This window comes from Sardina pilchardus, chromosome 24 (genome assembly GCF_963854185.1).
Source record: "Sardina pilchardus chromosome 24, fSarPil1.1, whole genome shotgun sequence".
Classification (NCBI taxonomy): Eukaryota; Metazoa; Chordata; class Actinopteri; order Clupeiformes; family Clupeidae; genus Sardina; species Sardina pilchardus.
The window spans coordinates 25172136-25188168 of NC_085017.1; the positions used below are offsets into that span (position 1 = coordinate 25172136).

Consider the following 16033-nt stretch of genomic DNA (forward strand, 5'->3'; position numbering starts at 1 on the left):
TGTTTTGGGATGATTGTATTAGGAGCACTGTTATGTCACATAATAGGCTATACATTATATATATATATATATATATATATATATATATATATATATATTTTAAAAAAATGGTTATATTTTGGCCCTCAGAGTCAGGTAGTAAGGAGGGCCCCTTAGCAGGATTTTGCCTAGGGCCCCATGGAGGTCTGAACCGGCACTGTAGATATAGATAGATAGATACTTGATTGATCCCCAAGGGGAAATTCAAGAACAGAATAGTGGTTTGAACAGTCCATGGTCTGGGCGTGAAATGTCCTTTTGTAATGTCATTTTTTGGGTCCTTGTTCATACTCTTTTGATATTTCCTCTGATGGTGTGTCCGACAGAATGCACCACTCTCTATAGGGCACTGCAGTCACGGGCTACAGTTCCCATACCAGGTCAGGATGCTACCTGTTATTATATGCTATATGTAAGATATTGACAGTTTTTTCGTGGTTACATAGGAAGTACAGTCCTTGCTTGGTTTTCTTTAGTGTACTGGATGTTTGTGGTCCATTTGAGGTGATGTTTTTGTTTATACAAGCATTCATGTAAGGTATTGGTCTGCATTGGGTGTGTAATAGGGTCACATATACTCGTGAGTATAGGCTGTAATATAAAGTTGTTTGGAAATTCAGTAAATAGATAATGCTTGCATAAGTTATGATAGGCCTTAGGCCTACAGGTAGTTGATACAGGTCTTTCCATGAATCGAAAGCATTTATAAAGTTGTTTGGAAATTCAGTAAATAGATACTGCTTGCATTATGTTATGATAGGCCTTAGGCCTATTGCAGGTAGTTGATAAACTGGTCTTTCCATGGCAGAATCGAAAGCTGTTAAAAACGGACCAATCAGATTCTTGTTACTAGGAGGACTAAAACAATTGCACCATCACATTTGTCACTGGGCAGAGCAACATTTCCCCTCCTATCAAAATAATCTTCCTGGAGAAAATAAAGGTATTTATCCAATAGAATTAAAGGTATGCTCTGTATCCGTGCAGAAAGCTATAAAACATCCAATCACGTAGGGGTTTGCTTTGTAGTCAGGCAGACATAACACAGTTGTCCAATCATAAAATAATCTGACAGGGGATTTTTGCTGTATCTTTGACTCAGGTACTTTCTTTTTCTTTTTATAAAATAAATACCTCTATTATTTTGCTTTAAATATGAAAGAATGTTTTACGCATTTTTAACGTTGATTATGAAAATAGTTCTATAAGTTTTCATTGCTCTATGCCTCATGTATTTCAATGTGTTCACAGCTTGCCAACCTTAGCAGCATAGCTAGCCAGGCTATAACTAATGTAGCTTACTATGTTCACTAATTTAATAACAATACTTGTGTGTTCTGGGTAACGTTAAGTGACAGTGTCAATGTTTCGCATTGGTTAGTCAAAGGTGGTTAAAACGCTGTGAAAGCATGGCTTGGATGGTCAACAATCGATGTCTAAAGCCAACTAGCTAGATATCTACCAGCTAGCCAGCAAGTATGTCAAGGCTTCGTTTTGTCCATAAACGAAGAAAGCGGGAAGAATGTGATTCGTAAGCGCATGACCGTAGCAAACAGTGCGGCAAACAAGATGGGACTTGTAACAGGTTAATAAGACGAGAACAGGTGTTTTTTTACGGCCATATTTGTCGAACTGTCTAATTTGGACGTTGAAACATCCGCGAAATTCAAGGAAGGGTCGTAGCTAGGTTAATATAAGGAAGAAGCTGGTGGCTAGCAAGCTAACGTTAGCTTCCTAGTTGCATTCCGAAAACATGCTCGCTCTCCCCCGTTGTATTTCGATGTGGTAGCTTTTGACAGCTGGTAGATGAGGGCTGACAGCGGCTCAGCTGTGCCAGAGGTCTACTGCCTCTGGTCGACATTGATCGATATCGGCAGTAACTACAGTCGCAAACAAATATGTTGGTTGGTTTTCAAAACATTAGGGTGGTTTGTGTTTCTTGCTTACTCCGGTACAATCTCTTGTAACGTTAATTCACAGACTGTGACAGCGGGTTGCCGTAGTGGGAGTGTCACTATTTCATTGATTATTTTGGAGCAAACCGCTTTGGAACCTCTTTCCTTTCTTGGTGACCTTGGTGCCCCATGGAAGAGGATAACATCTTAAACCGAATTATAATTAATAATTTGGCGATTCGGGCTTCTATACTCTTGAATTCAGCCCATTGCCGTTGTTTAAGATCCTATTAGTCTAACACTATGCGGGGCACCATTATGTAGGCTACAGCTGTTACTTCGTTTATGTAGCCTAACATGCATAACACAATTTGTAACCTTGTGTATCTCGGCCCTTTTGTCATGTTCATTAATTAATTAGTGAAATGTTATCATACATGAGAATGTTTCCAGGAGCATGATAACATTAATTTCACTGCATGAATGAATTTATCATCATCATCCTTTTATTTTAGATACAGAATGAGCTTCTGTTCTGTCTTCAAGAACTGACTGTCAAAGTTATGTTTGTATTTGTGTGTGTTACTGTTTACTATTTACTGATGGACACATCATTTTATGAATTGAAATTAATAAACAGTCCATCAACGTTTTTGTGAGTCTGTTGATAAATTGTAATGTAGTAATGTGTTAGTTATTTGTTAGTAATTACAGTATGGTTATTACATTTATAGACAGGATTGTATTTTAATGTAGCCTAGACCTCCTTGTAATTTTCAAGCACAATATGTCATGATACAAATTGTGACAAAGACAGGCTTGTTTTTGACATCTCACAATGAAGATTGTATTTAACAAAATGCTATTGATAACTTTGCCATTGAGGCTAAATTAATTTTATGTCTGTATGTGTTGGGCTGTGGCACTGACCATAGTGCCTCCTTTCAAAACAATGGAGTAGTATTTTATAATAAAGTACTTAGAGGGATGTGTTGCCCCTTGGCACACATCTTGGCAACACCACTAGGCAGCTATTATTTCAAGCAAACAATATCAAGCTCCTACCGAAGCGGATAGGGAGAGGCTTTTAACTCCACATATAGTGGTAAAAAGACTTTAAAAAGTATATTGCTGGAATTTGGTTGATTTGTGTACTGCACACGCACAGCTTTGTGGCTTTTGCTGTAGTTAAGGTGGAAATAAAGTCAGGAGGAGTGAAATGTTAGAACGCAATGATTTTCTCTTCTTATTATATTATTACGATCTTGTAATCGGATTTTTGACAAAACTCTGCATTTGAGATGCTGCAGACAGCACTTGTTGTTGTGTATCTTTCATGTCCGTTTTGTTCTGTACAGTAATGTGATATCATTCTCACATCAGATTTAAATGTCTACCCACACGTCTTTGACTGTCTCCCCTTTCCTCCCTGTCCCTCTAGACTCTGGTTCTCTTCGAGGGTTCTGGATGCGGGAGGCCAGCTCAGTGAGTGCAACCCATGGCGGACGAGCGAGTGAGGGGCGGGGAGGCCCCCAAACCCGGGCGGCTGGACACAGGAGAGGGCGACACGGAGCCCAGCATGCTCCTGCAGAAACTCAAGAACAACATCTCGTAAGACAGCATTCCTGAGCTGGTTACACAAAAGATACCATTTGAATGCATATTATGTAATACATGCCCCTCTCTGCACAAACTGAACCTCTTTTCTGTTTTTTTGTTGTTGTTGTTGTTGTTGTTGCTTTTTTTTTTTTTTTGCCTCTCTGCAGTAAAACTGTTCAGGGCAAAGTCGACACCATTTTGGTAAGTAAGCAGTGTAAATTATGCAAAGCGATGTTTTCTCTCTCATATAATTTTTTTGTAGTCTGTGCAGAATTATTCCACTCTCTGGAACTAATTGAGTTGCTTGCTTTGACCTTGACATATTATTAGCAATGTTTACACAACTGTGACCTGAATCCTGTTTTTCTGCAGCAAGATGTTCAGCGCTTCTCTGACAATGACAAGCTCTACCTGTACCTCCAGCTACCCTCTGGACCCAGTGCAGGGGAAAAAAGGTTAGCCAAATACATACACACACACACACGCACGCACACGCACATACAGACACACACACACACACATCCACACACACCCATATACACAAAGGGTTTTCAATACAATCAGAAACACACCCACACCCACACAATTTAAGCATACTGAGACAGCACACACATGTTCTCAGCTTAACCCTACAATCACATTAGCTGCACGAGACAGCGGCAAATCCAGCAATATACCGCTGAGTGGGCATTACGAGCTCATGAACAAGGCTGTGGTTTGCAGGTAGTTGCTACCGCTTCACAGTATACATAAATACTGCTGCCTGTGAGCCTCTATCTTGATTTTTATTTTCAGTTATTGGGGAACTATGCAGTTTTTAGCTTAATTTATCTTAGCTGAACAGCTTTGGAGTCACCGGAATGTCTCTTTTCGGGTTGAGTGGTGGCCGTCTTGTTTCCACCTAGCGCCTGTGAGCGGAAAAAACATCCTTTGCAACTTTGGGCCGACAGGTTGCTGCACTGACAAACAGAAAGTCTCGCAGCCTTGCGATCATGCTCATGAAACGGCAAACTGACCGATTGAGGAGTTGTAAAATATGCACGCTAAAGCTTTAGGGGAAGCTCTGCAGAGAAACCTGTAAGCGAAAAACGAGAAAACAGTGAAGAAATGGCCTAAACTGCATAGTTTCTTTGTAAGTTTCAAGCAATGTACGTCACGCTGCCTTCACTTGGATTGGCAGTTGCAGTGTCAGTCACTCAACACCTAGCTTGCAGCATAACGACCACTTGCCGCTGTAAAATGCCCACTCCAATTGAAAATGAATGGCAGCTGGTTGCTTTGCTGCTGTTTCTTGTTGCTAATGTGACTGTAGAGTTAAGCAGAGATGCTCATAATGCACACACACACACACACACACACACACACACACAGTATACAATCAGACAAGCATGCATTCTTTCTAATTTTGAACAAACTGGAAAGGTGTTTTCATACAAACGTTCTCAGGTTATTATCTTAGTATTCCGGCGTTTTGAAATTCTCATCAGAGCTAACTGAATCTACTCCACTTCACCCACTGATCTATAAAGAATAACTCTTTATAGATCAGTGACTTCACCATGGTTCTCTTCCGGTTAACTATCATCTGTAATTGTCCATAGTGATGCCAGCTCCCTGAACATGGCTGACCAGCTGCTCACCTGCAACTGGATACGGAGTCACCTGGAGGAGCATGCTGACACCTGTCTGCCCAAGCAGGACGTGTATGAGACCTACAAGTGAGATTCCTTTTCTTTTTTTTTTAAGTATATTTTTTTTTGGGGGGGGGGGGGTTTGCCTTTATTTGTATAGGACAGTGAAGGGTGTAGGGTGACAGGAAGTAAGTGGGAGATAGTTGTGAGATTTCTTGACAAGTGAGATTTCTTGACTTTCAAAGGGACAAGTGCTCTTGAGCTAGCATGCTCCGTAAAAAAAGTTGCATGCTCAGTTGCATAATATTGCGCAAACATGTTGTGAATTGTGTAACTGTATTGTTTACAGTATAAACTGTTTTGAAGGCATTATTTTGCCATTGTTCAGAAACAGACCTGTTGTTCCCAATGTTCTGTATAAGTTCCTTTTTATAAGTTCCTATTCTGTTGTTTGAGTTTGCACATTTTTTTGCATGCTTTTCACTTTGTTAGCAAAGTAAGTTGCCTTACTTCTGCTTAAAGGAGGGCATTTCCCCAAGTTCTCAGGCGTTGAAAGGAAAATCTTTGATAGTCAGGGCCAGGGTTAGAATATTTGATTGGTGGTGGAAGATGTCACATGTCAATTACATGTATATATGTGAAGGTGGCCCTTGACTGACTTTTAGAAAACGGGTGTAGTTTTATTGTAGTTGAAAGCATTTGCTTTTGTAATAATAGTAAAGATATAAATCTAAAACAATCCTCTTCCTTCTCCCAGGCGGTACTGTGATAACTTGCAGCAGCGGCCACTGAGTGCAGCCAACTTCGGCAAAATCATCCGTGATATTTTCCCCAACATCAAAGCCCGGAGACTGGGAGGAAGAGGACAGTCAAAATATCCTTCCTTGCAGTGACTATTACACGTCATCCAAGGGCATGGTGTTATTGCCCAAAATAGATAGACCTTCTTTGGGAAATATGAATTCACAATAATTTCAACACCAATACAACACCACCTGCCCAAGTTTGATTACTGTCATATGTTTAGGTCATAGTCATGTTACGTATAATTATTATGCATGTATATCTTCAATTCACAAATCCTGGTTGTAATTACATGATACTGCACTTACAGTAGCACAATGCACCTGTTTGCTCATTTGTTCTTTAACCTGGCTGCTCCACATACTGCTATAGTGGGATTCGTAGGAAGACAATCTTGAACATGCCCCTGTTGCCTAACCTAGATCTGAAGAATGACCCAGTAAGAGCACACAAGTCTTTCTTTATTTCTCTTCTTTCTCTTCAAGTCTTGAGTGAAAAGTCACTAATGTTTTCATATGCATTTAGCTGAGGCCACCGTACCTCTTTGTACAAAGTCATCAACAGAAACGCTACTACACTGTGCAGAAAGCTTGAATGACAAAATTGTAAAGTTTCTGAAAAAATCAGTCCTCATTGTGTAATAGTGATTGATATACGAGTCCACATACTCCGCCCACTAACTTTGGAAACACGTGATATTTGACATTTTGGGGCAGAAAACAAAAAGTTATCCGTCAACTTGTCAGAGCATAGTGTACTGTAACCACGAACAACTTGAGTGAAAACTAACATGTCGATGGCTTGCAGTCGGAGCTGACGGAACTGGTCCAGACCTATAAGCAGGAAGTGACGGAGGCAGCGTGTCAGCTGATTTGTGACTGGGCACAGAAGATTCTGAAGCGCTCCTTTGACACGGTGGTGGAGATTGCCAAATTCCTGGTGCAAGAGCACATCGTCAACCCGCGCTGCAGCCAGGCTGAACTGGTCACTTCTGCTGATCTAGCCGGTACGTGTAGATTAGAGAAATTATTGTGAAGATATTCAGTTAGTATAGGCACAGTGAATGAAATCAGTTCAGTGTACTCATTTTATTCTCAATATTTGACTCATATGATTAAAGTGTTATTTACTCATTCCTTTAAGTAAGTTTACCATTCCATTCAAGGCAGTGAGTTACCTTACTTTAATTGAGTTGACTGAACTCTGATTTTACAGTGTATGTTTGTGGTGTGACTACTAGAGCAGTGCATCTGAATATCTGAGTCGTGTAGTTTTACTAGTAATTGTTGATGTACTACTGTATGTTGATTCCTGAGATTGAGACAGCTTGGTTTCCCAAGTCATCGCCGTAGTTGTTATTTCTTTATTTCACCCATTGACGATTTGTGGCATCTCTCTTGTTTTTCTCGCAGGTGGGCCAGCAAAGCCTCACAAAGTGATCAAGAAGAACCCCGCGCCGCCCAAAGCTGGTGCCGTGGAGGGAGAAGGCAGTGGTCGGGATGGCAAGGTAATGTGCTCCAGCCAGGCCATGTCCTACTCCTGTAGTCCTCAAACTGTGGTGCAGGTACCGCTGGTGGTACACGCACTCTATGTCGTGGTACTCTGGGAGTCTCCAAGATGTTTTATTTTGTGAACATAAAATAATCACTTCAAATAATTAAAATGATATAATATATATATATATATATAATATATATTTATATTGAAAAATCTTTGAATTTAAACTAGTTTTTTATCTTCTTGAAAAACAAAACAAAACAGTATGGACAATATAAAATATGTTTAAATTGGCCTACGCTACTGTATTTTAATGCTGCTCATAATGGTGGTACTTCAAGAGTAAATTGTTCTCGGAGGTGGTACTCATTATAAAAAGTTTGAGAACCACTGTCATACCCCAGAGCGGTAGATACAACAGAGTGGCGACACTCCCATAGACCTCCATAGGAAAAAATGGCAGCGCTTTTCCAGCCTATTTCCGCGTTATGGGACTTTTGGAACTATTTACAGCCAATCTCTTGGTAAGTAGTTAATGAGTTAATTGATTACACCTTCCAGCATCCAGAAGTACAGCCCACCCTCCTGCGATTCAGCCATTCAGCGCAGGTTTTTTGTGGAAAATATGCGAATTATCTCATGAACTATGCATAATGTAAAATGTCCCAAGTAGAAATGGATTCTACACAAAAAAACGTACTATAGAATCAATTGAGAACAAAGTTTGGTAGTGACCTTATTCATATCGTTCTGGGTTTTGCCCTGTGTATAAACAGCTAATAAGGAAATATAATTGTATTTAGACAAGGTGAACTTCTCCCCTCTGTGGAATGTGGAAAGGGATGCTACAAGGACAGTAATTCAAACACACCCAAAATGTTGACGTCATTGTGGTTCATTCCCTTACAGAAATGTCTGACGAGCAGTTGCCGCATATTTGCGTCAAGGTCGTATTGTTACATGCAAATTAGGTTTCTGGTAAACAGTTGTGGTTGACTTTGGCAATGTTGTATGTCATTTGGCATATGACATTGGCATAGAGGCAATAGGACTGGTTTCTGTTGTTGGTGCCTTTTGCTCTGTGAACTCACACAGGCAAACTTGCTCATCACTGAAATATTGCAGTTTCATTTCCCTGTTGTTGAGTTTCGGGCAGTCACAATAACCTTGTCCAATTATTGGGCAATAGGCCTGAGTTTCATTTGACATTTCAAGTTCAAGTATTTATTTGCCGTTTGCTCAAGTAAATGGTACAGATGCATTGGAATGCTTGTGCGGATCACTCACTCAAAAGGAAGAGACGGTTTCTTACATTTACGAACCCACAAAACATGAAATTAAACAAACTAACTTTATTCTATCAACACAGACGTTTACATCGATAGTCTGACATTATCATTTATTTGCCTTGGGTGTACTGTGGAGTGGGTAAGACTGTTTTTAAGACTTTTTAAGACTGACTTTCGCTAGGCTAGCACCAGCAAATTCTGCAACTAGAAGGACTGGATGAAATGTGCTGAAAACGGTCTCCACTGATACATGGCTCCACTGGCTGGAATTGAGGTCCTATGTCCAAAAGTTGCGGAGGTTACTCGTGTATGGTTTTGGACTAGGCTGGGTGAACCCTGCCTGAACTTCAGGGGAATTTGAATTTCGCCCGGCAGCTCAGGGTAGAAACCAGCCGATCTATCTCTGCTGTTTACTGCCAGAACCTTTGGCTCCAATCAGAAACTGCCATACTCTAGTCCTGGCACGCTATTGGCCGGTGACGTGACGATAACGAAACTTAAGCGATGCGAAGTGCAGTAGAAACAAAGCACAGCCTCCCCAGACTAATGTTCAATCTTAAAAGATTGAGCTTAGTATGGTGAAAACCAGACTAGTTTTAGACCTCATCGATGCAAGTTTGGTATGTTACTTTTATTTCTGTAGTAAGCACACTGTCAACCGAGGGGAAGTAATGTATACTTGTGTTATTGCATTAAGATGCATTGTTATTTTTTACAGTGTACAGCACACTGGTATAGTACACCATCTGTTAATTATCTGGTTTGATACACGTCAAGTCTGATGGTACTTTCATCAAATCGAATTGAAACTTTATTCATCCCCATATGGTACCACAATTCACATGTGTAGCAATAACAAAGCATTAGGGATGTTTTCATTAGATAAGTAAAAAAACTGTTGCCATTCGTACTTTTGCTTTGTACTTTTACTATTTTTTGTTAAATATCGGTAACTTCCACGTTACTTTTCCTGCCAAATAGTGGGGGTAGCTATGTTTGTGTGCATGTCTAGAGCTACGCTGGCATGCTGTGAGGCAATGTCAGAACATTTAAATATACATTTATATATATATATATTCACTACAATGGTCTACTTACATTATTACACTATTATATTATCATTTCATATGCACATGGTAGCATAAAAATAAAAGGAAAATAACAATGTTAAAAAATGTATCATCCAACAAAAAGTAGTTATTGTGACAGGTCTGTTTGTCTGTTACTGTAGCAGAAAGACAAAAGTGATGGAGAGCAGGCCATGCACGGAAAGACGCCTGCCGGCGGCGAGAAGCCGGCCAAAGAGGTGGAGGGTCGCAACCAGCAGGTGCAGAATCTGATCAAGCACCTGCCCAAGCTGCTGCCGCGCGGGTCGGTCCCCGACAACAAGTCGCCGCTCTCGGTGCACTCCTCCGCGACGCTGCTGGCGCCCAAGGACACGTCCGCATCGCCCCATCTCCTGCCCATCACCGTGACGACGTTGCCCCAGCAGAAGGGAGCTCCGCTCCCCGTGATGATCCTCCCCTCCACCGTGAGCCTGGCCTACAGCGAGCGCGACAAGGCCACCGCCGTCACCGTGGCCACCGCGGCCGCGCCCACGCCGGTGGTCCAGCGAGCGCGCGGCGCCGGCCCGAAACGTCCCGCGGCCGAACCGCCGGGCGCCGCCGCGGACGCGCCTCCCAAGCGCAAGAGGGGTCGGCCCAGGAAGCCCCGTCCAGAAGATGCCATCGCTCAGCAACAGCAGCCTCCGGCTCCGTCCAGCTTGCCGCTGGCACAGACGACCGGAGGGGTGATCCAGAAGGCTCTGGCCTCCTCGTCCTCGTTCTCCGCCGCGCCTTCTTCCTCCTCTCAGCTGCTGGAGATCGTGATCCAGGATCAGCACCAGCTGGTGCTGGGCTCGATTCCCTCCACCCTCCATGACGCCGCGGCGTCTGCCCAAGACCAGAGGGCGGGCGTCGTGGTCCAGTGCCAGCCTGTCTCTGCACCCCTGCTCGACGCCGATCCTCGACCCGTCCTGGTCCTGCAGAGTGCCCCGAATACTCCGAGCCGATCCATGGTGATCCAGAGGGCGCCTGGAGGGCAGCTTGCCCCTGCGTCCGAAAACCGAGTGCCCGCTTCAAACCCTCTCCTAGCCCCCCCGGCTTTTCTTCCTCCGACTGGTCAAGAGGACGAGCGAGAAGTGGAGATCACCCTCACCCCCGTGGATGAGTCCGAAACCTTTGCACCCCCCGAGCCTTCTTCTGTCCCAGCAGGCAGCAGTGATCAGTCACAAGGGGCGAGATCCCAAAGTGATGACCCCTAGCCCAGGCCCCCCGTCCCGACAAGGGAAAGGTGAGTGGGTGTGGAGGTGCAGTGTGGAGGCCACAGAGACCGGTCCCCCACTGCCTCCCACTGAATCATAGGAGCTCAACATCGCCAGCTCCCCGTGACTGTTAGACCCATCTGCATTTGATAGCTTGTCATGCCACTAATTAAGACCGTGTCTTGGACCAAGACCGATGATTAATTAGTCGTTTGGAGTTTTTTTTTTTTTTTTTTTTCATGAATGACTGGAACATGCTCCTGAGGGAGTGCTCCAGTGCCCCATCGCTATACTGTGATCTCCCATCACTTCTCTCCATTGACCGCCTTTGTACTTCCTTACTTAGAAATGGTGGAAGTCCCTAAATGGTGCCTTTCTAGTGTTTGAAAAAAAAAAAGGAAAAAAAAAGAAACAAGGCAGCCAATGGGATCAATGAAGCCAAAACAACTGACTTAACTAACCAATAGACTTTCATCAACTCCATCAGTGCTTGCACTCAGTACCTAAGGATGAGGTTACTGTATGTCTGTGTGTGTGTAAACGTGTGTGTGGAAGAGTGTGTGAGGGTGCGTGCGGTTAGCATTGACGTGATTGTGACAGCATGTTTGTCCACGTGGCTAAGGATATTAGGTCTGGTTGTGTTCCTGTGCTTGAGTGTCTTGTCTGAGGTGGCAAGACGTGGAGGATGAGGGATTTACGGGTCTGAACCTCTCAGGGCGCCAAGTGCTTCTTCTGCCCCCCCTTAACATCTGTTTTTAACAAGTTCTTTTTTAATTTTAGGAATTTTATTTTGTTATGATTATATTGTTATTTGATAATTAAGGTTGCGCTTCACATCTTCTTACAGTAGTTAAGGAGATTGTCTGAAAAATCAAGACAGAAGCTGTCCCTGGTTGTTGTACACTAAGCCTTATGGGAAGTGAAGTCTTTCATATAATCTGATATGGTGCTTTGATATTAGCACATCCCCATGTCCCTCTCTGTCATCTATTTGGTTGCGCTCTGGACAGATTGGGTAGAATCTCGCCTGGTCACCAGTGAACCGAACCCAACATCAGCACTTACTGGGGTCTGTCGAATATGTGCAATTCCAACCTGTCAGGTCATTATGTTGCGAATGAGAGATTACTTAAAAATGTTTGAGGTTTTTTTTTTTATTTTATTTTTTTTTTAGCTCAGCTGTGTGTAGATTGTCACTTAGGAGGAAAACAATATTCAAAGCACAAAACCTGAGTGACCTAGACTAAAGTAGATATAAAATAAGACAAGTTCAAAAAGAAGTGAAAAACTGATACGCAACCAGTAAAAGAGAAAATGGTTGGCTTGTGGGATGCTATGCTTAAGCCTCTTCATGCCACTCCTTTTCTAGAAGAGCATGTTACCTTATAAACCTGCAGTTATCAGGGTCTAGGCGTTAGCGACTATATGCAGTTCAGCTGCTCATCTGAAGCTTTCACCCACCCACTTTGAAAACCACACTTCCTGAGGAAAATGTAATGGCGTTGAACAAAAATCTTTTAGAATCTTAATATCTCATCCCAGGCATTTACTAACAGAGACCTTTTTAATTATTCAGGGCTGGAAGTTTCATCGCAAAATGTCCAAAGTACTCTTCATGAGTGGGTTCAAAGCTGAACCCTTAAAAGTTAATTTATCTTAAAGGGTTCAAGAAAACCTTGTAGGTTGTGGAGGGCACCATTTTTCTTAGAAGATAACTGCCCTCCATGATGGAAGGATGCCTCTTTGGAAGTTAACCCAAGAACTTTGCATGTCCAATATGGATGAATGAAATATGAAATTGACCATGTAATCTGGCAAATATCTGTTAGGCCGGTTACTGTAAATTGTCCCACCAGGAGAATACGTACATAAGTACAGAACAGTCTTTTAGTCACACTGATCTAAATGACGTGTCCTGAAGTGTCTGATCATCCTGATGATGTTGTAAATCTGATGACCAGGGTAATCATGACAACTTAGCCAAACAATAGTCTGCTAGGTTCTGCAGTAGCCATACTCCTTTTCCTGTCTTGTAGGCCCAAGGTCATAGAACCAGAATAGGAAACCTGGTAAACTGCACTATACCATGGTGACCTGTCGGCCTTCTTAAGTGGCCTCAAAAGTCCATGAAAGGGACAGTTAAATTCAGAGTTGTTGCCAAATGCCACAGAGTTTCAAGGTGTGTCCATGCAACGAAGGCTCGAGGCACACTGTAGTTAGCACTAAGCAGCTGATTTCTTGCTAATTTGACTGTTTGATTTTGTGTCCTTTAATGTTGTGTATTCACATGGCCAAAAAATGGTGGTGCAAGTCTGAAGACCTCAGGAAGGTGTTGAATACGGAGATAGCAAGTGATCCGAGGGAAGGTGTTGAACACGGATATAGCAAGTGATTCGAGGGAAGTTGTGGGCTTAAAAATGTGGATAGATGTGGAAGGATGGATCTGGGAAGGATCTTTGGGAAAGTTCATGACAGTTAAGTTGTACTGTATGTTGTACTCAATATGAAAGGGAAATGTTTGACATTCTCTAAAGTGAATGAACAAAGTTCAAAGTCAAAGTTAATTGATATTTCTGTGAAAAAGAAAAAATGTTATGCAAGTTTGCACAAAACGTAATAGATTCAAATATTTAAATGGATAAGAAAATATTCATAATTTGATCAGATATTGCTTTACAAAAGATCAATTAAAAAGCTAATGCACTCAATGATCATTCTGGTGGAAATTCTAGTGGAAAATAGAGGTGATTATTATAGAGAAAGACTCCACATGCATTTTGATAAATGTATTTATACAAAGTAGGGCTGTTTGCAATGTAAGGCTATGTATTCCTTCCGGAAATGGTGATGTAGTTGATGAACTGGGAGAGGCAGCATGTGTGGCTGTGAAGGATTGTGTTTGAGATGGCTGTGTGTGGATGAGAACGACTGACTGGTAATAAAGTGACGGAAATTACACTGTGGAAGCCTCTGGCTTGCATGAATATTAAAAACAAAAATAAAACAAAACAAAAAACGGGTCGCATTATCAAAGATTATGATCGTGATCCGGGTAGCGGTGCTCTAGCCTGATTCCCAGGCAATCTGAACCGCATTCAAGGTCTGTTTTTATGTTCGTCTGTGTTAGTGGTGCTAATTTTTGTGACTGATGCTAATTCCTCCAAGCTTGGCACTGGCGTTGTGGTTGTATTTCCATGCTGTAGCCATGGAGAGAACATGGATCATAATACTTCAGAAAAAATAAATCATTTTCATCTCTATGCATCAAGAGTCACAATGAAGTGTATTCAACCTCTGGTTTTCACGTTTTCCAATTTTTAAACTGTTCTACAGCATCAAATTTGACGTCCTTTTAAAATATTTTTTTAGAGTTTCGCTCAGATGAGTAATGCCCGAAATTCATGCATGATTTTTATGGATGGCTTATTGTTTTAGATAGTTTATTTTCAAGAGTGGAGCTTGAGCTCAATACTGACCAGTTGTGGACATAAAACCGTGGATATCTTGTGAATTTGAATCTCTCCAGTTCTGATCCAACAGTCACTGTACTGTAGTTCAAGGTGAATTGATTTGTAGAAAGCAGGCAGTTCCTTGCCCCCACAATGCTTCCATCCAACGTCGGGACATTTTTTTTTAATTGGAACAGTAAAAAATAATTAAATATGAATTAATAAATTAATTAATTTGTGTGATAAGATATTGAGAAATTCAAATGTTAAATTCTCCAGTGGAGGGTATCTTCAGAGACTGTTGGGAGGAAGTCCTTGGTGTTGCTACTAATGTGGTCAACAGTGTGTGGTGGCTGGTGCTGGATTTGTAGTGGTGCATATAAGAACAGTTGTTTTATGTCTGCCACTGGTCTCTATTTATTACAGATGTGTTTGGTTTCTTCTTGTTTTCTCTTTTCTTACGCCCCTTATTTATGTCTTGCACTTTATGTTTATAGCCAATGTGCACATGGAATACAAAAAAAAATCTGAATTTGGTTTCATTGGATAGAGCACCTTATGTGTTGTCATTTTGTATGTGCAGCTGTGTAAAATGTTACCGGTTTGATTTTGTACTTCTTCATTGTATCAAAGTTATGTGATACTGGACATCTATGCTTCCTTTAAAAAGAAGAAATAAAAAATAAAGAAAGAAACAATGCCAACAGCTAATGTGAATATATTTTCCTAAATGGGACTGTATTAAATGTTGTGAAAGTCCATTTACATTATTTTGTCCTGTGGGTCTTTTACTACAGGTGTGTGTGTGTGGGTGCGCGTGCGTGCACGTGTGTTCGTGCTTATGTTTGTGTGTCCATGTGTTTGACAGAGATACATTACAACCTAGTTAAGCTCTCTAAGATGATAATAATAATGATAATAATAATACATTGTATACATGTATAAAGCGCCTTTCAAGACACCCAAGGTCACTTCACAAAATGAAATAAAAAATACAGACAATTATAAACACAAAATAGGCAATAGGTGCCAGACAGAGCAGCGTACTCGTACAGTGATCCTGTTGGCACAGACATCAAGACGTAGACAAGCACAACAAACAAGTCAAGTCCATGGACAATGGTGACTTTCTTGGCATAGCCAAGCAACACAGCGTGGTGCGCTACTTGAACAGTCCAACATAATAAGTGTACATGCCCAACTCGAAGAATAAAGAGTGGATTTAGTTACTTTTCTGGACATTAGGGCATCTGTCTTGCAGCTTGAAATCCATGTGCTCCACTATGATATTAGGTTACCATGGCTACCAAATACATTTTTGATGAAAAAACAGTAGGAAAGTGCCTTTATGTAGAGTGTGATGGTAATGACGGCAATACCATGGGACAGGTAGAAATAGAGCAAAATAGAGTATAGAATGCACATACATGTATATGCTTAATCTGTGCATATAGTCTATTAGTTCAGGTAACAATGAATTCATATGCATGCTTTTTTTTTATTAATTTGTGATAAATAATGTTTGAGG

At 41.5% G+C, this 16033-nt stretch overlaps 1 protein-coding gene across 2 annotated transcripts; it reads left to right on the forward strand.

The window, feature by feature from the left end:
- The first annotated feature begins 1100 nt into the window (after window positions 1–1100).
- rfx5 (regulatory factor X, 5) lies at window positions 1101–15272 on the forward strand. Of its 2 annotated transcripts, none has more exons than XM_062529258.1 (10): window positions 1101–1141; window positions 3376–3545; window positions 3701–3734; window positions 3906–3988; window positions 5135–5251; window positions 5922–6038; window positions 6329–6407; window positions 6776–6974; window positions 7381–7475; window positions 9986–15272. In XM_062529258.1, exons 2-10 carry the CDS (start codon window positions 3433–3435, stop codon window positions 11054–11056), a joined length of 1908 nt encoding a protein of 635 aa, XP_062385242.1. In that variant the 5' UTR covers window positions 1101–1141; window positions 3376–3432; the 3' UTR covers window positions 11057–15272. The 2 variants fall into 2 exon arrangements, with proteins under 2 accessions (XP_062385242.1, XP_062385243.1); XM_062529259.1 differs by having other exon boundaries at window positions 9989–15272.
- Window positions 15273–16033: the final 761 nt, after the last annotated feature.